The 23,073-nt window shown below is 33.8% G+C and overlaps 1 protein-coding gene across 5 annotated transcripts in view; it reads left to right on the top strand.

Moving 5' to 3' along the window:
* ROBO2 (roundabout guidance receptor 2) overlaps positions 1-23,073 on the top strand; it is a 562,867-nt gene that overhangs the window by 54,888 nt on the left and 484,906 nt on the right. For all 5 annotated transcript variants that reach the window (XM_036851501.1, XM_036851498.1, XM_036851500.1 and 2 more), the window contains exon 2: positions 3,715-4,041. In XM_036851501.1, coding sequence (XP_036707396.1) covers positions 3,715-4,041 — 327 coding nt within the window. The remainder of the gene's footprint in view (positions 1-3,714; positions 4,042-23,073) is intronic.

Genomic DNA, 23,073 nt, shown 5'->3' with positions numbered 1-23,073 from the left:
ATGAGGAAAATAACCTAACTATTGGTCAGAATGAACATGAATTGTTACAATGCCTTGTATTAAATTTGTTCACAGTGCCTTTACTTATGCCTTTTTAAAAACTACTTTATTGAGATATAATTCATACATACTTTACTCATTTAAAGTGTACAATATAATAGTTTTTATTATTTTCATGGAGTTGTCCAACCATCACCATAAATAATTTTAGAATATTTTCATCACCCCCAAAAGATTCTCCAGTCCCCCTTCACCTCTCACCCCCATTACCTACCCTAGACAACTGAAAATCTATTTTTGTGTCTATGAATTTAACTATTCTGGACATTTCTATGTAAGTGGAATCATTTTGTGACTAGCTTCTTTCACTTAGCATAATATTTTCAGTGTTCACTTATGTTATAATGTGTATCAGTGCTTCATTCATTTTTATTGCTGAATAATATTCCATTATGTGGATATATAACGTTTATTTATGCATTCATCAGTTAATGGACATTTGGGTTCTTTCCATTTAAAAAAATTATTATGAAAAATGCTGCTATCAATGTTACAGTTTTTGTGGGGACATAAGGTTTCATTTCTCTTGGGTATATACCAGGCAGTGGAATCGCTGGGTCATATGTTAATTCCAAAACTTTTTGAGGAACTCCAGATAGTTTTCCGACGTGGCTGTACCATTTTACATTCCCACGAGCAATGTATGAGGCTCTCAATTTTTCAACGTCCCAGACAATACTTGTTATTTTACATTTTTTGGATTATTGCCATCCTAGTGGATGTGAAGTATATCTCGTGGTTTTGATTTGCGTTTTCCTGATAGCTAATGATGTTGAGAATCTTTTCATGTGCTTACTGACCTTTTGTCTAACGTTTTTGGATAAATGTCTATTCAAATCCTTTGCCCATTTTTAAATTCGGTTATTTGTACATTTATTTAGTTGTAAGAGTTCTTTATATGTTCTAGATATAAGTCCTCTATCAGATATATGATTTGCAATTTTTTTCTGATTCTGTGGGTTGTTTTTCCTTTTCTAATGTTTTTTTCAAGAACAAATATATTTGTTGCATGTGATTTTGGTGTCATATTCATGAAGGTTTTGACTAACTCAAGATCATAAAAATATGCTCCTGTAATTTGTTTTGATTGTTTGATAACTTTACCTCTTACATTTAGGTTGTAGATATTCTTTTGAATTTTTTATAACAGCGGAGTAAAGCTACTACAAGAATATCCAAATGCAACAGCACTAGAATAGTTTACGTATGTTATAGTGATAAATGAGTAAAATTCTCTGAGTGCTATTGGACATGTTAGATTCTAAATCTTATTGCTAAATAGTTTAGATGTTTTGCCTCTAATTCTCTTATTAGTCTATTATTCTATATTTTATTTAATAAGTGTTAGTGTATTTCAGGTCCTGTTCAGGCCTTATCCAGGCCAAACTGCCTAATAAGGTGGAGAACTTTTTGATGTAGAAAATAGCACTCTAAAAACATGGACAGTTAACATGCTTAGTTTTTTTTTTTTTTGCTTAGTTTTAATAATAGAACAACTTTGGCATTAGAGAGAATGTAGATGATTGCATATGGAAGATTAGAGAAGAGCAAGGAAGGTATCCAAACAAGATGACTGTGGCTACCATATGTCTGTTACATGAAAAGTGACATATAACTCTTGGTGCATTTTAGTATCAGTTTCTATGGCTATGTGTCCAGACCTTTACATTTGGGAATATGCTACTGATTTGCAAGCTATGATTAGTTATTCATAATTAAGTACTTTGGGGTCTTATTTGATTATTACTTTTTAAAATAATTCTTACTTTTTATATTCTATAAATTCCTCATTTGTGTTAGGGCCTCAGTACTTACGATATATAACCTTCTTTATTATTGTGATGCAGGTTGTGATTTTCTGTCCATATTTAAATGCTTTGGGTCTCTTTAGTTCTTTTCTTAAAAATTTGACCTGTGTAGTGTAAATTACTCTTGCTTTAGGTACCTAGCACTTGTAATGTATAAGTTCCTTCTTGCATCTGATGAGCTAACAAATGGTAATCAGCAACCTTTAAAAGTTAATCCTCTTCAGAAAACGTTCATTCACTACCAAATTAAATTCCCTTTATTAAATTCAAATACAAATTTTAAATTAATATTGAAAGTTAACTGGAATCACATTGATGAGTAAATATTACTTCTGTTTATTGAACAGAAATGTGCCAATATTGGGTGATTGGTTGGAAAATTGTAAGAGCTTTTAAAAGCTCGTATGTAGATTATCATTATGTCTCCAGACAGAGTTCTCTCAGCCATCTCCTTTAGAATTATTTGCAGCAGCTGGTAGGACCTTTCCACAAATAATGGCTTCTGACACTTCATAAATTAAAATATTCAAAACAGTACATTATGTAAAATTTTCATCTTAAAATACCAAACAGGTCCTTCTCTTCCTATTTCTTCTAACTTTTAATGGCCCTGTTTTCATTGTAGCCACAGGAAAGTTATTGGTACCTGTCACTCTTCCTTACTGTATGGAATACCAAATTCTGTCAAGTGTTTATTTTATGGTATAACTTATATCTTCCTTCTTTTTTCTACCTTAAGTGTCTCAAGGTCAGGTTCTTTTTATTGTTCTCTGGGATATAGAAGTAACTCTCACCTGTCTTTTTTGCCTCCATTGCTATCTATCTTTTACTGTACAGACCAAAAGAATCTTTCTAATACACAGATGGTCATGTCACTGCTCCCTCAAAATCAGTTAGCCATATGGAATAAAAGTCACACTCCTTAGCGTGGTATTTTAAGCCCTTTTGTCTCCGACTATAAGACTGCCTTTTACCCTCACCTGCCACGTTAACTTCCTCCCTGATTATGAAATGTATTATACATATATTGTCATTTCTCTGTCCTTCTGCTCATGCTGTTTCTTCATTCTGAATGTCTTTCTCCTTCTGTTGACATATTATTTTCATTCTTTACAACTCAATTTAAATGCTACCTTTTCAGGGGAAGCCTCTCACTGTGCTCTAGTTAGAGTTGACATTACTTTCCCCGATCTTTTCCTGTAATACATTTCTTGGACCTCCATGCAACACTTATTTCAACATAGTGATTTAACCTGAGTTCCTCAGTCAGACATACCTGGATTCAAATCCTGCCTCTACTGCTTACTTCTTCCACAGTCCTGGACAATATATGTCATTAAACTTCTTCCTCATCTGTTAAATTGAGTTACTATTTGTACATAATGTTCAGGTCTTTTTTTGTGTTGACTCTGATAGCACAATGCCAGCGTGATAAACGTTTTTTATGTGTGTATTTTAGGCACTTGTCCACTTGGCTTTCTCCCCTAGTACATAGTAAGCACTTTGAAGACAGGAAATTAACCTTACTCATCTTAGTACCCATTGCAACTTACTGGTTCCAAAAGAAAATTTCATGCTTATTTTTATTTGTCCTGACTCATGGAACATGTTAAACCTAACTCATTAGAATTAACATATTAATTTATTGCTATATTGTCTTGTTCCACAAGGGACTTGGAATGACTTACGAGATGCATAAAGAACAAAAGACTGAAACATAAATAAAATAGTAGTAAGTGCAGTTTGAATGATTGAATAGTTTAATTTTATCAATGTGAACCTCAGTGAAACAAAAGCTATAGATAAGGAATGTTAAAGCTTGTCTTCATTCTGTCACATTTGGTAGGATCTCGTCTTCGCCAGGAAGACTTTCCCCCGCGGATTGTGGAGCACCCTTCCGATGTCATTGTCTCCAAGGGAGAGCCCACCACGTTGAACTGTAAGGCCGAGGGCCGGCCAACGCCCACCATTGAGTGGTACAAGGATGGTGAGCGGGTGGAGACTGACAAGGATGATCCCCGGTCCCACAGGATGCTTCTGCCCAGCGGATCCTTATTCTTCTTGCGCATTGTGCATGGGCGCAGAAGTAAACCTGATGAAGGAAGCTACGTGTGTGTTGCAAGGAACTATCTTGGCGAAGCAGTGAGTCGAAATGCATCTCTGGAAGTGGCATGTAAGTAAACGTAATGAATCTCATAAATGGCATGCGCTTTTACTTTGATTTTTTTTAATAAGCTTTGATTTGTTCTCATAGATGCTTAATACCTATAGAATAAAACAATCAATACTCTCTGCATAATTTTACTTTGCCTTCTCCAAAGAAAGCTCGTCAAAATAATGTATAGCCAAGGTGTTGCAATAAATTTATTTATATTGAAGCAATGTGGGTATTATGATACCCAAGCAAGGCGGTGATGATGCTGGTTGTATTTAAAATTTGAATTATTAATGAGAGATATAATAAAATATTAAGGTTGGCGATGTTAAAATAAAAAGTTTATGTGTAACATGGCATCAAATACAAGGTATAAATTCATTATTGTACTTATTCCTGTTACCTATTTATATATAACTAATATATATACATATATATATTTTTAAAATCTAACTTTTATTGGGCAACTTTAAAAAGAATATACTCTTTAGGTTATATTAACTCTTTTACTTCCAGGCTAAATTCAGGGATCATTACCCTAGGCATGCAGGGGAAAATATACCAACAACAGCAGCTATATTTTTTTATCAAAAAATTCATCAGAGAAGAGAACTGATTTCTGTTTAGGGACAAAATGTGCATATAGAGGAAGGTCTTGCTCAGTTTTGGTAATCAGCAGTAGCTAAGGATTTGTCCTGCCTTTGCCACTTAAAAATATATTTATTTATTAATCAGGTAGCCCAAATAGCACCAGTAAATCAAGGCATCAAGGCTTTGCATCTATTTGATCATTGAGTCCATAACTTTGTTTTTCTGGATGGTTTTCCAGAACAAATTTCAAAATATGTTAGATTTGTTTTCTGGTTTATAAGTGAGGATTTGGTATCATAATTATTTTGGTATTCTCTATTTTGAAGGAATACTTTATCAAGAATTATTTGTGAATAAGATGGCAATAACTGAGCTTAAAAAAAGTTTGTGCTCTTCAACTTTCTGCTTGTACCAGTAGGTGTTCATAGGTAAGAGAATTGAAATATTTCAGGATGCATGCGTCTTTTTTATATAGCTGGGATGAGAGTGCTGGATAATAGTTCATGGTCTCATGTCTGCAATTAACTTTGATACTTATACTCACATGCTATATGGTATCACACTAAATTATAAAACTTGTGTATATGTGTATCGAACTTCTCACAGTGTATCATTACCTTTATATATGAAAACATCTTTTAGTAAACAAAATCATACAGTTTCTTATTCAGCTATCACAATGAAAGCTTTTGCTTTTACGCATCCAGTCTTTTGATTTATGCTTTGTACCAAGAAATCTGGAACCCAGTCCATGCTTGAAATGTGTAAGTCCAATAGGAAAAGTCTACAGGAATCCTAAAACCCAAATTTATTATGTGAAGTACTTTGAGATATAAGCATTAGAAAGAACTTTTGCTAGCAATGCCATTTTGCGCCAGTTGCTAGGTAATGTCATTTTTATAACTTACTTCAAAAAGCAGTTAGATTAAATGCAGTTTAGTGAGGTTTGAAATATACACACAGAACCTCAAGAATGCAAATATTCCTAACTGTCCATTTTTATTTTGAAATATCTTATTTCTGGAACATTTCAAACAAATTGAAATATTTCAATGTCAATTCTATTGATTGTTTTCCCCACCAGATCCCATTATAGTAAATATAACATGCATTATTCTTTCCTTTTATAGATAAAATGAAACCCATGATGGTTAGGTGACCAAGACTAAGACAATAAATTAATGGGGAATTCAGGATCAGACCATGATTGTTCTAATTTTCAGTTTGAGAGAATTGTACCGTATTTCGAAAAACGCTCAAATGAAACCTGGCTCATCTTATATAAATAAAAATAAAGAACTTTTAATTAAAAGTTTTTCTTTTATCCACTCAGCAGCAAATAACTTTTTTTATTTTTTAAATTGAGGTATAGTTGTTGTATAATATTATATCTGTTTCAAGTACACAACCTAGTGATTCACAATTTTTAAAGGTTAAATTCCATTTATAGTTATTATAAAATATTGGCTAAATTCCTTGTGTTGTACTATATATATCTTTGTAGCTTATTTATTTTAAGCAAATAACTATTTTTAATCCTTCACTAACTTTCTTCTCAATATTAAAGTTTATCTAAATTGGCCAGTCATTTTATTGTTAGACAGCTCTAAACTTATCTTTATTCTGATCCTTAGCATTGTTAAAATTGCTCCCAACACGCATGCATCTTGTACTTTTATTTAACATAAAGGATTTCTCTCTTTCTTAATTGCATCATTAATAATGAATCAAACTGTTTTAGAGGGAAAATTTTAAACCACGATTTTTTTTTCATGTAATATGACAGTTGCATTTTTCTTTATTTTTAAATCAATGAGCTTTGAGAAATGCTAAAAAATACTTCTGACCTAGAGAGGAAAACAAGAAGGGTTCTAAATTGGATTTAGCTAGTGAATAAAATTCTTTCTTCTAATGCTCTGTCAACAGTTCATGCCATTTGAGGCAACAAAAGATCAAATAATATCCATTTATATGTTGCTCATCCCTTTCGCATTAGCTCATCAGTCTTCTCCATTTCCTTATGTGTTTCATAAAATTTGTTAATATGGAAATTGAGGTCAAAACATTGTGGTTTGTCAATCCTATTGGTAACCAAGGTGTATTTTTATAAAATGATAGGAACCGCTGTGGGTCATATAAATGTCTGGCCTTCATATTTTAGGACACTCAACATAATTCCTCAATTATGGCGTATCCATTTCTTCATTTGTTAAAGGAAAGAATGGAAACCTAAAAACACTATGTATTTGGAGAGCTGCAGGTAGCTTGATATGAGGTTGGTGGGCAGCGTAAGTTAGAAAGATAGGCGTGTGCTGAATCATAAAATCTAGACTTTTTGTTATGTAAAAGGAGAGTCTTTTCTTTCAATTTTGAAAGAAAATTGAAGATAGGGTTAAAGGGATGATGATTGAAGTTGAGCAGAGTTAAGAAGCTGTCAAATCATTCAGAAAAGAGTATATGTTAGATTTTAAACTGAACAAAAGCAATGAGGATTAAAAGAAGGAAATAGTTTGAACCGTATTTAGAAATTATAAATTATATCACTTTATGATTGGTTTGGGGAATAGAGGGTGGTTACCAGATGTTTTTGGTGGAGTGACTGTGTATATTATGATACCTACCATCCAAAGGGATGGCAGATACAGGAGAAATAACTCTAGTGAGAACAGGAAAGTGAAGTCATCTTGGTTGTATTGTTTGACATAACAATGAAATATCAAGGTAAAAATATGCCATATTCCATTAAGAAAAGAGCTTCTGGAATTGAGAAGTCTTTCCCAGATGGAGGTTGAAGCCAGGGGAGTAGATAGACATAGATGTGATTGCCCAGGCAAGCTGTGTGTAGGGCTGCGATCACTCCCGTTGTTTGGAAACAATATTTAATGGTGGGCAAAGGAAAGAAGTCTAGTTCAGGAAGCTCAGAGGAGGTATTGGAGTGATAGAACGTGGGAAGTGGAGTGACAAGAAAAATAAGGAAATAATTTTAAGAAAGAAAAAGTGGTGGGCAATGCAAATGCCACGTGGTGGTCTAAATAAAAAGTATCTGTGGTCTCTAGGGGTGGAAAGAAAGCACCGCAGCTGAAGAATGAGTAGGTAGTGGAGTTGGAATGGCAAGTGCTGCCTGTTCTTTCAAGAACTCAGGGGCGGTCAAAATCGGTTGAGAATGGATTTAGGTGTATATAGGAATATCTAGGTGGTATGGATGGATAAGTATCAAACAACCTTGTTATAACTTTTATTGTGAAATAATTATTGATAAAAAATCTGGAATTTTTGACTCTGCTTCATCTTGATTTTCATTTTTAATTTCAACAGTCTTGCTTTCTGCTGTCATATGATATGAGCAGTTTTATTGATAACCGTCTGTCTTGACTGATTGTATGGAAGTTAGCCTGTTTTTATCATACTCTATTCATTCTCTTTTTGTTTTATTAAATACAGAGTTCACTTTTATGTAACGGAACAATATAATTGAGGAAAAAACTACTCAGGGCCAATCATTGCAGTGGAGATTTGAATCGCTTACACATATTTGCTTTTTTCCCCTCTTGGTTTGGAAAAAAAAAAGCAATCCAGAAAGTACTTTTTAGATCACTTTAACTCAAGGAAGGTATTTAGGCAAAAAAGTGATTTTTACATATTTAGAAAACAGAATTGCAGGTTCTACAAGGCACTTGGCACTGAAGAATTTAATACATAGTTTTCCAATGGGACTACCAAGAGAGCTGAGACGTAGCTGGTGCAGATAGGATTTCAGTTTGAACTCCAGGGCTCCCTGTGTTTGGAGCAGAAGGAGCACAGGGGTCCTCACACAGATTGTGGCTGGCTGTGATGCAGCCTGAGTCAGTGGCAGTGCCTAGAGATGGCAGCTGTAGCCCCAGGTGGTAAATATATGACAGCAGCTTGATCTATCGACCAGGGTAAGAGGGGGTTCTGGCCTAAATGAAAATTCATGAAAAATTGATGAAGTCCCCAGATTATTTTTTCCGTTTCCTTTTCTCTGCACTATGCCAGTGCAGAGAGGGGAGATTAAATGAAGTGATGAACGCTTTAGTGGCAAGGAGGTTGTGGTTCAAAGGTCAAGGGTCACTTAGAAACCGGTCTTTTTTTCCCCCTTTCCTTACCTATAAAGCAAAACTAAAACACAAGAACTTTTCAGATTAGCTATGATTTACCTTTGCTTTGATAAAAATAAAATAAAATGGCTAAATGTTTGAAAGTTGGCTTTTGATGCAACTACAAAAGAGAACAGATGTGGTTCATAATTCAGTTGGGGAACTAGAAATAGATTGAATTCCATGACTGCAGGGTGATTTCTTTTCTTTTCTTCTTCCTTTTTTTTCCTTTTTGTTTCCACGTATGAAGACCCATGCCTCAAGAAAGTCATTTAGAGAAGGAAAAGGTGTTGCATTATTTATGTCACAGATTGCTAGAATAGCAAAGCTATGGAACGCTCTACAAACATAATGATCCTGCTTTAAATCCAAAACTAAATTGATGTTTTATCTGTACAAGGAAGAAAGGTTATAGAAGTAGACTGACTTTAGTAACAGAGGTCACAGGTGGCATTAAAAATGAACACAAGGTGAATTGTTTCATTGATATTTCCAAGTTAATAAATAGTAATTTTTTTCTTTTTCTTTTTTTACTTTCGGCTGTAAATGAATGTTATCCAGGCAAAATACCTTTATGCTCCAAAAACACGTGAGATAAATTAAATTGCAGAAAAGCCTGAGCCATGGAGAGCTATTTTAAAAAAAATTACTTTATTGAGATATGGTTCACATATAATTTACCCATTTAAAATGTATAATTTAATGTTTTTTAGTGTATTCACGGGGTTGTGCAGCCAACACCACAATCTAATTTGAACATTTTTGTCACTTATAAAGGAAACTCTATACCCATTAGCAGCCAATTCCCATTCTCCTGGAACCCGTCTGCTACATCCCTAAGCAAACACTAATCTACTATCTTGTCTCTATATATTTGCCTATTCTGGACATGTCATGTGAATGGAATCATACAATACATGGTCTTTTTTGACTAGCTTCTTTTCCTGAGTATAATGTTTTCAGGAGTAATTTTTGTTGTAGCATGTATCAGTATTTAATTTCTTTACACTGCTGAATAATATTCTATTGTGTGGATATACCACATTTTATCCATTCACTCATATGTTGATGGAAATTTGGGTTGTTTCCATTTTTTGTCTATTACGAATAATGCTGCTATGAATATTCTTGTACAAGTTTTTGTGTGACATATGGTTTCATTTGGGTATTCTCTTGGGTATATATCTAAGAGTGGAGTTGCTTAGTCATATGGTAACAACTTTTTAAGGGACTTATAGGTAACTTTTAAGTGTAGATAAAAATATTTATTAGTGTTATTGAATTAACTGTATCCAACTCCCCTCTTAGTACAAGGCACAGCTAGAAACATTGCCAGTATTTGATAAATATTATTGACTTGCTGGCATGTTATACTTCCTTGTGTTATATGTCCATATTTTAAGGTAAGATTTAATTAATTAAAAATATAAAATAATTAAGTCTGTAAAGCCACTGAATGGTCATGAAGTTTCTATTTTTTTCTTTGACCTAGTTATTTAATTCAAGTAGGTATGAATTGATGAAATAAATTCTGAAGTCACTTCCCCTTATAAAACTTCTTACCAAACCATGTTGACTTTGGCCCCAATTAAGTTGGATAGTCTTGCTATTTGAATCTTACTTCACTTTCTGCCACATTTTTATTTGTCCTGAAAGAGGACAATATTCTGGCTTCTCAGGAGATGACATTATCTTTTCTGAGAATAATTGACATAACCTTTCCTGTTCCCAGGTTGTTTTTCCTTTCAAAGGTCTTAAAGTTTGTTTGTTTGTTTGTTTTTCTTTCATTTACTAGGAAGGTTTAGAATAAGAAATTAATGGTGATTATAATAGAAGTTGACTAAGTAATTCCAGGAGTAGGGAAACAAAGAACTGCTATCATGACTCAACTTTCCTAAAACAAACAAATGTATCTATTTAAATGCATAAGAGGCAACTAGTCAATTGGAACTGATAGTCATAGATTTGACTAAGAAGAATATAAGAGCTACTGGCTTTTTCATGATTCCTCTGTTTGTATTTCTACAAATTTCAAGAGAGAATGCAGAGAATTTTGGGGGAGGGTATACAGACAACCACTGAAAAACACTCATACCTTAATGTACTTGGGCCATGTTATGCACTAAATTGTATCCCCCCCAAATTCATACATTGAAGCTCTAATCCCTAGTACCTCAGAATCGGACTGTGTTGGTAGATTGGGTCTTTAAAGGAATAAATTAAAACACAGTTGTTAGGGTGGGTCCTAATCTATTCTAACTGGTGGCCTTATAAGAAGAGGGCATTTGGACACATAGACACCAGAGATGCACACGCACAGAGAAAAGACCATATGGGGACACAGTGAGAACGTGGCCATCTGCAAGCAAGGGGAGAAACCTCAGAAGAAACTAAAACCTCCAACACCTTAATCATGGACTTCTAGCTTCCAGAACTGTGAGAAAATAAATTTCTGCTGTTTAAGCCACACAGACTATGGTATTTTGTGATGGCAGCCCTAGCAAATTAATACAGGCCATTTGTCTTACAGTAAGAGTAACCACTAGTAAGAGACCATATTAAAAAAAAAAAATAATGATTTGAATCAAATATTGTTTGTGCTCTGTGGATTTGTACTGCCCTGCATCCACAATGTTGGCCCGAGGCTGTTTTGAAAGAAATCTGTAAACTCAATTGAAAGTATTATAAACTGTGAATGTATGGACATAGAGGAATCAATCTAAAACATCTTTAACTAGAAAGAAAAGACAATAGCAAATGTTTTGGTATTTTTTTGGTATTAGAGAACAGTGTTAGAAGGTACATGAGTGTGCACACGCACACATCTGTGTTACTTGGGGTGTTTTGTCGGTGTACCTTTTAATTGTGTAATACTCCATCAAATTCTTTCATATGCAGGTCTCTCCTTTAATCTTCACAAATGAAGGTGTGAAATTGCTATGCCTGGAGTACATGTTTGAGCTTATGAACTATTTAAATATGTGTAATGCTGTATTTTGATATCAGGTTTCTGTTAACTGTATTAACTGTATTCAACCCCTCTCCCTTTACAAGTCTCAAGTTGCCATTCACTAAAATTAGCCTGAATTAACTCGGATTCCAAGGAAAGCACATAAATAAGAGAAAGAGGAATCTTGATGTTCTCTTCTTTTCAAAAGATTATTTCCAAAAACAGTTTAATCCTGAACTCTGCAAACATGTAAATCCTATCCATGGAATGATAGCCAAACATATTCATAGGGATGCTAAGGTGTATTAAGACAAAACTTGTTGAGTTCAGCTCTTGTTTTCAATCTCAGAATTTTTTTTAGATATAAGTAAGAAAAGACTATTTATGATTTGGAGGGTTTCCCACCTATAAACCTTCAATTGATTCGATTTCAGCTGGTTTGTAAATATAAATTGATTCTACTGAAAATGTATATAGGTTGACACTGTAGCTAGGAAACGTAATTTTGTGCAGCAACTTGTATGCTTTTCTCTCAAGATATGTGTTTCATCAGAAAGACAGGTCTCCAATTTTCCTTCGTTAGGTTGAATTTGTTTCTGATAATTATAATACACATTGTTTAATTCTGAAGCGGCTCCCACAAGGTTTCTATAGTTACATAAAGGGGGTTGCACTTTTTTCATGCATGAGTCAGTATATATGTTAAGCTCTTTAGAGGAGTACCGAAGTAAAAACGGCAGGTGAAATTTTGTTCAACTCTGGAAATTTCTTCTTCTGTAGAAGTCTGTAACAGCCTGTGACTTAACTGCTAAAGGATGAGAGGTTAGCCTAAGCCTGTTAAAAAACTGATCCTCACAAAGCCTGCAAGCAAGAGTGTCAGCCTGGGTTACAGGAAGCAAGAAAATTCCGATTGGCCTACGCCATTGGCCCTTTAAGTAGCATCACAAGTAGGGCCTGAGTGTAAAGTAACATCTAAGAAGAAAAGGGCTCTTTTTATCACATATACCTTTTTCTGATAATCAGGCCATTTTCCAGTCATACAAGTACTTATTATTTATAAAGACAATCATTAAGTTTTTTATGTGATTATCTAACATCTAAGTCTGTACAAAGACTTTGGCACAAACTTTACAGTTTTTATGTATAAACTGTAAAATTATGGAAAGGTAACATGACTATTTTACTTTCATAATGTCGTATTCAATATAGACTGTTACGTATACATATATATATATCAACCTGCTTCACTCTCCTCCTTCTTGCTTTTTCTGCTTATTCACATTGAATGAGGATGTTCAGTGTTTTCCCTTAAATCTATTCAAAGGTCTTTATTGGCTTTCTTAGGCATTAGAAGTAAAAAGCAGCTTAAGAGATCCATGCCTTCAATGGTGCTTGTGTTATAAGTGAGAAGCCTGGGAAGCCTCATCAAGTAACAGCTAACCTTCCACTGTGGTGTGGGGTAAGGGCCCTCAGAAGGACATGCCACAGGCATTAGAAGAAGAAGTGACATCAAATGCTTCTGGATGAATATGAATGGAAAGTGGCCTTAGCAAACTGGAGAGAAGTGTAAAAGCAAAGACCTGAGGCTGTGTGTGATTGGCCGGTGTGGGGAGTAATTTCTATATTTGTTGGATTGGAGAACGTATGTAGGAGAGTAGAGGGAGATAATTTAAATAGGGAAGTAGAGATTGGTCATAATTAAACAAACTAAGGAGCTTGCATGTTATCCTAGAAGACCTGAGGGAGCCTTCAATGTTTTTTTGATTTGGGAATGTTACTTGTAAAGTATGAGAGGGGATATGTTAAAGGCAGTATAAGGTGGATTAGAACATGGAAGAATGTGAAGGTAGGAGATCTATTACAAATTAAGGTATGGTAAGAAGAAGGTTGAATTAATTTGATGAATTAAATTGATGCCTGAAAGATAGGCGATGGCATTTCAAAGGAGAATTGATACAAATTTAAGAAATGAGTTTGTGGTCCAAGGGATGATATAAATTTAGTTTGCTACATTTTTGGACAGTACTTCCTAATTGCTAGGTGCTCAGCTAGGTGCTGAGGATACTGATATTTAAAACAAGAGTTGTTTAATAAGTATAGAATTTCAGTTTTGCAAGATGAAAAAGTCCTGGTTATCTCTTGCACAACAATGTGAATATACTTAACACTACTGAACTGTACACTTAAAAATGATTGAGATGGTATATTTTATGTTACCTGTGGTTTTTTTACCTCAGAAACAAAAAACAAAAAACAGAACAAGAGACACGCCATCAAAGAGTGTTCAACAAGATGGTATAAAATGTAAGTCCTAGAGTGAGGAACAGCTGAACATGTGGGAATTCAGAGGAAGAAAGTATTGATTTTGCCAAGAGAAATATGCACCAGGTGAAATGATTTCTGTAAGTGGAAAGTCAGTAAAAATAATCACTAAATGCCAGGATTTTTTCCTAAGTGTTTTATATTTATAGTTTATTTTGAGTATAATTCTCAAAACAACTTATTATTTTCTCTCTATTATATCTGAGGCCAAATCTTTGTTAACTTAGCAATTTTTGCACAGTTAAGAAGAGTCAGGATATGAACCCAGACAGCCTTTGCCTAGAGTTTGCTTTCTTAACTACCATGCTAAGTGGTCTCATTGATTCATTTAAACAAACAAAATCATTTGACACTTAGAAGAAATCATTAGCATTTGTTTTAGGTATTCTATCCAGAAATGGTTATCCAGTTGTATACATACAATGAGAATGCTGGACTAGATGAAGTCTAAAGCTTCATTTCGGTGCTAAAATTCTGTGATTCATGGGGTACTAAAGGAAACAAACAACAGAAAGAGTAAGCTTTTCTTTTTTTAAAATTTAGTTATATATTGACATTTAAGAGCTCATTAGTTTATTCAAGTAATTTGATTTTCTCTGTACAGTTCCTAGTTGTCAAATATCAGTATCAGGAAGATCCATCACTTTCAGGTCTTATTGACATGTTTGCAGGCCAAAGCAGCTTGGAGCTTAAGAATCAAATTTATAAGAAGAGTTATCTATCATTTAATATCTAAAGATAACTTAACTAAGTTTTATTAAAAAAAAAAAAAGGAAGTATGATAATAGCAATGATACCCTTACAGTATTTTCTTGAGTTCTTTGGAAGTTATTAACATATTAACATGCATTATCTCATGGCATACATATTTGTAGAAATTTGCTGACTTTGATAGTTTCTTTCTAAGTTCAGTACTTAATGTTAACAATGGTCAATTTGGCTTTCAATTAACTCTATTTTTAATTTAAAAATTGATTAAAGGAGGAAGAATTGTTTTTTTCTATAAATGATAACTTGGAGCAATTGGATATTCAAAGGCAATAAAAGAAGCTCAACTTACAGTTCAAACATTATACAAAAATGAATTAAAAATGGATTAAATATTTAAATGTAAATCATAAAATTTATAAAACTTTTAGAAAATAGGACAAAAATCTTTGATACCTTGGGCTTGGTAAAGAGTTCTTAGACATGATACCAAAGCACAAACCAAAAAGATAAAATAAATAAATTTGACATCATTAAGATGAGAAATTTTTATTCTCTGAAAGATCTTGTCAAGAGGATAAAAAGACAAGTTAAGTACGAGTAGAACATACTTGCGAACAACATATATCTGACCAAAGATTCATACCTAAAATGTATAAAGGTCTCTCAAAGCTCAACATTAAATAAAACAAATAATCCAGTTAGCAAAAAGGGCATAAGGCATAAAGAGACATTTCACCAACAGGATGTATGGCAGGGAAATAAGCACTTGAAGAGATGTTAAAAATCACTAGCCTTAGGGGAATGCACATTAAAATAGACTATGATGAACAATCACTACCTACCACTTAGAACAGCCAAAATACAAAATCGTGATCTCTCGTTCATTACTGGTAGGAGTGTAAAATTGTACAGTCACTCTGCAAAATAGTTTGACAATTTCTTAAAACACTGAACGTACATTTACCATACATTTGCACTCCTGGGCACTTAGCTAAGAGAAATGATAACTTACATCTGCACAAAATCCTATACACAACTTTAAAGCAGTTTTATTTGTAAAAGCAAAAAAAATGGAAACAACAATTAAAATGTCCCTCAATAGGTGAATGGTTAAACAAACCATGTTATATATATACCACGGAATACTACTCAACAATAAACAGGAATGAATTATTGATATGCACAATGACTTAGATCTCGAGGGCATTATGCTGAGTGAAGAGAGCCATTTCCAAAGGCTACGTACTGTATGGTTCCATCTATATAACCTCCTCATAATGACAAATTTATAGTGATGGAAAAGAGATTACTGGTTGCCAAGGGTTAGGGATGGTGGGGAGAGAGCCATGGGTGTGTTTATGAGGGGAGAGCAAGAGGGTGATCTCTGTAATAATGACACAGTTGTGTATCTTGGTTGTGATAATACTTGGTTACACAAGTATACATGTGATAAAATGACATAGAAGCACATGCATTGTATCAATGTCAAATTCCTGGTTTTGGTATTTTACTATCATTATGTAAGATGTAACCACTGAGGGGAAACTGGGTAAAGGGTACAGGGGACATCTCTGTACTATCTTTACAACTTCCTATGAATCTATAATTATTTCAAAATAAAAGTTTAAAACAAATAAGCTAACTACCTTAAGTAAACATAAGTATATAAAAATGTCATTAAAAACTAATAATTTATTTTATGACTTTTAAACATTAAGTGCTTTGCTTAAACTTTGATGAATTCAGATTTTTCCAAATTTCTTTAAAATTCACTTATTCAGATTCACTGAAATTAATTAGATACAACTTGTGGTATGTTCTACATACAGTTCTGTGAATTTCTTTTTCTATTTTTGATTTTTGCTCCATCATGGTTTTTGAGTTTAATTATAGGGTTTTTTATTGGGGGGAAAGAAGCAGGGGTGTTAAAGTAAGAGGGGAGTGGTTGTTCCTAAGAATAAAGAGTCCCCAGTACTTGACCTAATGAACAGGGTCTCTTACTGTATAAAGCTGCCAAAAAAGTCTCTTACTCTAAACTGCATTAATAGTTCAGATTAAGAAATGTGATCCAGCTTGATTTTTTTGCTGCTAAAACTATGGGTGGAATATTGTTAATAGTTCTGAGTACCAGTTTAAATTCACCATTAAAACTCGAATACCACTAGAAGCGAAAGATTAAGGATTTAAGACTGTCACAAGTAGAAAAAGCGGAGAAATTGGAATTATTATTGAGGAACAACGAAGACATGGGTAGGGCCGGTAGTTCTCACCAAGCACATCAAGAACTGTCATCCCAAAGAGAGAATATATTTGTTCCATGTGACCCTTGAGGAAAGAAAAGGACCAGTGTATGGAAGCTGCAGGTTTTGCCTCAGCATGCCAGAAAATAATTATGGTGTACGTGTTCTTTCTTGGGATTTTTAGGGAATTATAGGCAAACCAAGGCCGATATGATGATGTGGTCAGAAGAGACCCTAAAAAATTACATACAACTATATATTTTCTTATAGCTTTACCTTATGTTTTACCTCAAAGGAAAAATCAGTCTTCATGATAATGAAACAAGGTAACAAAACTTAAGTACTGGTGACTTATTTAGTCTCATCACTTTATATTATTCACAAGGAATTCCATAAAGTAGAAATGATTTCCTTAAATTTAGTATTATCATGTTTCATGAAAAGTCCTTGGAAAAATCTCAGTTATGCATATGTCTTACACATCTTATCTTGAAATCCTTTGAGATTATAAGCAATTAAATTAATTGCATTTTGTAGTCCAACCCCTCGTTTATAACATATAATTCCCCAGGACCCACATGTCCAGATTCAAGAGTAGCTTGATAGAAAGACTGATTTATTTTTGTTTTCTTCCTGGATCTGCTTTGAATATTCTTAAAAGAAGGAGGAAGATGCTGTGTTTAATATTCATATAAGATTTTCTTTTAAAAGCAGCTTCTCTCAAAAGCCTATTGTTAAACAGGACTACCTAGAAAGGGGTCAACTTGCAAAATCCTTCCTAACTACTTGTTTGGTTCTTTAGGATTGATGGATAAGCTGATAGAATCTAATCTTCATATGTGTCTGTCATTAATAGAGATGTAAGAATTTCCATCTCTCAATTTACTTTGTCTTTCTTTTTTCTGTCACATCATAAGGAAAAGCTTTACTAATGAAGTACCCAATGGTAATAACCCATTATATGCTAGAATCTCTCTTTATATCAGATGACATGCAAATGAACTGTTCTATTTCTGTGGAGAAAGAAAGACAAGGAGTGGTGTAGTTAATCATGCTTGAGGGCTGCCATAGTGTCTTCTGGGAAATATTATCATTATTCATTCTTATTTAAGGGTCCTTATCCTGTGCATAAGAAAATCTCCCATTCATTCCATTTGGGTTTGATGTTAATTACAGGGGCATTAATGGAAGCTTTCTCATAAGAAATGGATGTAGGACTAAATCAGAAAAAAAAAAAAAAAGCAACCTTTGGGTGAATCAGGTCATCATAAAACCATGCAGGAAGAAGCTGGCAGGTTGGAGGAACCTTAGAGATCATCAGTCCCCTTGTTGTTCAGATGTAGAAACTGAGGCCTTGAGACATGAACTGACGTAGTCAAAGCGCCCAGTTGATGAGAGGCAGGCCTGAGATGACAAATGAGGGAGCCAATTTCATCAGACAGCAATGGAGAGGAAAGATGATTTGGGAAATTTCTTTCCCCAGAAAGGACCAGGTTCTGGCCCTGTTCTCCTATTAACTAGTTCTATAATTTTGGCAAAGCTTTTAACCTCTCTGGGTCTCTTTTCTTGAATTTAAGGTGAGAGGATTAGACTAGATCATTTGTCCTCCAGAAAAGTGGAAATCTAACTGAGCTGCTATAGAGGGTTTGCATGTGACTACTGGACAAAGTTCATTGAAAAAAAGATATTTCCAACAGATCATATATGTTTGGATTCCAGAAACTGAGAGGAGCCAACTTTGGATATCAAGTAATTGAGCAGTAGTCTTTTTAACTGGCCATTCCCCCAGTCTGTGGAAAAAAAACTTTTTTCTTATCCCAGATAATATTATTTTTTTCTTTCTTTTTCACCATTTCTTCAAGCAAATTCTGGTCGACAACAAGTAATTGATAATATTGCTGATAAAATGAAGATTTTCCTTAATCTTCTATGTCTTTTGAGGATTTAACTGCTCATGGATCCACATCTATGCAGTCCCTAGTCACCTTGTCACCATGTAATTAAGTCATTCTTCTTTTAGGCATTCAGGTCTAAGGTAAATTTTTTTTGCAAAAGTATGTATATTCTGGATCAGTGTTTCTGGTCTCTTGAAGTTCAATGTAAACAAATATAAATTTCTAGTATATAAATTGGATCTTGTTTTGTTTCTCTAAAAGAAATATATGAAGCAAAGCAGCTAATTTTTGAGATGTATTTGACTTACACTTAGTGTATAAAATATTTTATTAGGTAAAATGCATGTTTGTCTTTTACTGAAATATTTTCATTATATGAAATTAATTTCATAATTATACACATAAGCAGGCATATATTAGACCAACATAACATTGCTCTTCTTTCTGGACCCATGTTATCTAAATTACTAAAAAAAACTTTCTACTGTGTGTGTCTTCTTGTTTCTTTGTTTTATTTTTCCTTATTTTGCCTTTTATTTTTCTACTTTTTTTCTGGTTATAAATACATTCTTTTTTTTTTTATTGGAGTATAGTTGCTTTACAATATTGTGTTAGTTTATAATGTACAACAAAGTGAATCAGCTATACATATACATATATCCCCTCTTTTTTGGACTTCCTTCTCATTTAGGTCACCACGGAGAACTGAGTAGAGTTCCCTGTGCTATACAGTAGGTTCTCATTAGTTATCTATTTTATACATAGTATCAATAGTGTATATATGTCAATCCCAATCTCCAAATTGATCCCACCTCCCTTTCCCCCTTGGCATCCATACGTTTATTCTCTACATCCGTGTCTCTATTTCTGCTTTGTAAATAAGATCGTCTACACCAATTCTTTTAGATTCCACATAAATGCATTAATATACCATATTTGTTTTTCTCTTTCTGACTTACTTCACTCTGTATGACAGACTCTAGGTCCATCTGCATCTCTACAAATGACCTAATTTCATTTCTTTTTATGGCTGAGTAATATTCCACTGTATATATGTACCACATCTTCTTTATCCATTCATTCTTTGTCCATCTATTGATGGACATTTAGGTTGCTTCCATGTCCTGGCTATTGTAAATAGTGCTGCAGTGAACACTGGGGTGCATGTATCTTTTTGAATTATGGTTTTCTAAGGGTATATGCCCAGTAGTGGGATTACTGGGTCATATGGTAGTTCTATTTTTAGTTTTTTAAGGACTCTCCATACTGTTCTCTATAGTGGCTGTATCAATTTACATTCCCACCAACAGTGCAAAAGGGTTCCCTTTTCTCCACGCCCTCTCCAACATTTATTATTTGCAGATTTTTTGATGATGACCATTCTGACTGGTGTGAGGTGATACTTCATTGTAGTTTTGATTTGCATTTCTCTCATAATTAGTGATGTTGAGCATCTTTTCATGTGCCTCTTGGCCATCTGTATGTCTTCTTTGGTGAAATGTCTATTTAGGTCTTTTGCCCATTTTTTAATTGGGTTGTTTGTTTTTTTGATATTGAGCTCCATGAGTTTTTTGTATATTTTGGAGATGAATCCTTTGTCCATTGCTTCATTTGCAAATATTTTCTCCCATTCTGAGGGTTGTCTTTTCATATTAGAAATGTTGGAAACTAAAGAAGAGTAAAGAAAAAAATTACCACCAGAAATAAACATCATTATTTCCACTGTGTTTTTTTTTTCTTTATCAACACTATCACTTTAATAATAGACAATCTGTGAAATGGATTCAGTTTTAATACTTCAGTAAAATAAAAGATGAAAATACTACACATGTAAATAAATATATCTATACTTCGGTCAAATTGGATAAGCTCTAACATAATTTGTCTATATTTCTTCAAAGAACGTTTAGAAATCTTATAATAATGGTTTGCACATGCACTAAGGAAATAGGAATAATCTAAATTGCAAACATGTTTAACAAGTCATTACAAATTCTAACATTGTGGTTTTTTGGAAGAGTTTTCATATCATAGTCTTACTGCCAAATACTTTATATCATCTCTGTAAAATAAGTTATAATCATTTATTTTTCTGTCACAAAAAAAGTTGTCTTTCAGCTTTCTAACTGTGGTGATGCCTTTGTGAATACTAGTCCTTCTTCCACCTTTTTAAAACTAATTACCATATATAATAGGCCAAATTTTACTTGGTAAAAATCAACAAAGTAATTTTCAGTGCAGGGACTAACTAGACTTTTATGGGCCCTTTAAAAATATTTATGTATTTTTTGCTTGGGATTTTAGAGGTAGTTTATTCTTCATTTCTTAAAACTATTTATTTTAATAAATAGATATATTTGGGACTAGAAAGCAAATTGAGAATAGTTTTGTTTTCATATGTGATGTCAGTTCTAAGAAAAATTTGTTTATTTCATCCACCTAGTTTTCTTTTACCTATACCCTAGTCCTCAGCTGGAGTGACATTTGGAGTGACTGGTGTCTTGAGTGATGTAGTTAATGAGATCTAGCGACATCATGACCCTGACCCCTCTGTGGCCCTGGCTCCTCTCATCCATCTTCTTAACCCCACAGGCTGAATCAGTGTGTAGAATCAGGATTAAAGAAGTGTGAATAAACAAGTTCAAGAGTTTTCTGTCATGGCTGCCAGCACGTGGAATTGGCAAAGTAAGACATAGAGAACTTAATGCTGAGAATGCTCTTTGTGCACCTCCACAAATCCTGTTGGAGAAATCACTAGTGTTTGTGGTCACTGCAGTGCACCTAATCTCAGTTTGCTCCATTCCTGGACAGTGGTGGCGGTTGGCCTTCATAATCACAGAGCTGTTGGCACATTCAATGAAAGGATGGCTGATCTATCACTTACCTAGTGTCACATGTTACTAAGGCTTTTATCTCATTAACTATGATTAATGTTTGTGTGGAATGGGCTTGTCATGTAACTGTTCGCATTCAGCAATTTTCAATCCCTTAGCTTACTTAAACAGATGAGAGCTTTATCTTAGGCACTGAGCGCCCTTATTTGCAATCACTATTGTAACGTGGCATGGTAACTGCGTGATGTAGCTCTTCCTTGACTCTTGGCCATTATCAGCGTTCAGTGCGTTACTTGTCATTGAACTTGGGAATGTCTTTATATAACTGCAATCAGATTGAAACCTATGAACAGTTTGGCTTATGTAGAAAAGAATAGAAGAAATGCAGTAGAACTGTAATGAAATATTTTTCTGTTATTTCTTAGCCTAAAAGTTGTTTTCCTAATATGATTTCCACTTAAGTCTATTTTCTCAAAGTGAGATGGAAAAGGGTAGAGATTAAGGATGCCGTTATTTTCTTGCCTTTGGCTGTGGTTCTTGCTTTATCTGTTCCACATTTGACAAGTCTTTCCCCTTTGCCCAGGGCACCATTTGATAAGTTGACCAGTCAGTGATTAAACATATTTATTTAGTTCAATGGGTCAGAGCTATTGCGACAGATAGAAAATTACTGATGGATTATCAATTTCAGCACCTCTGACATCTGGCCTCAATGTAGTCCATCATCTGAGGACTTATAACACATTTGCTTGGACAATAACATGCTCAGCTACCTGTGTGATCACAGAGCTGGATATTGGAAATATTTTGTGCAGAATTAATAACACAGAAATTAGAAGAGCTCTGCCCTACACTTGAAAAGTAAAAACACCCAAGAGTTTACACTGTTTAAGGCTGGAATGAAAACTGACTTGTACTTTAGATATGCTTTGCTGATTTGGGTAATGTTTTTATAATTTCTTTAACAAGCACATTTTGGAATTGCTGAAATAGATATTTGGAAATACTTTGGAAACAATAATACATGTAAAAAACTACTTGGGTCAAAATGTTTTATTTAAAAATTGTAATGAAATAAAAAATGGGCTTAAGTTTTGGTCTACTGAAGTTATGGAATTTCCAAAATAAAACCCCAAGTCAAATACTTACCATTGTAATTCTTTTTAATTATAAACAAGATTTCAAGTAGGATTTGTAAAAACCTTTCTTCTTTTTATTGTTACTGTTGAGTGATCCTTTTATCCTAAGTGAATTCTAATAATAAAGAATGAGTCTTGTAGCAAATGCTAATCTAACATGGAAATAATTCTACTCCTCTGTCCATTTGACTAAAATTTATTCCAATACAATCTTCTTCACATCCTTATTTCAAATTTTCATATAAAATTTTAA

Source organism: Balaenoptera musculus, chromosome 4 (genome assembly GCF_009873245.2).
Source record: "Balaenoptera musculus isolate JJ_BM4_2016_0621 chromosome 4, mBalMus1.pri.v3, whole genome shotgun sequence".
Lineage (NCBI taxonomy): Eukaryota > Metazoa > Chordata > Mammalia > Artiodactyla > Balaenopteridae > Balaenoptera > Balaenoptera musculus.
This window is presented reverse-complemented; position numbering and strand designations above follow the sequence as displayed.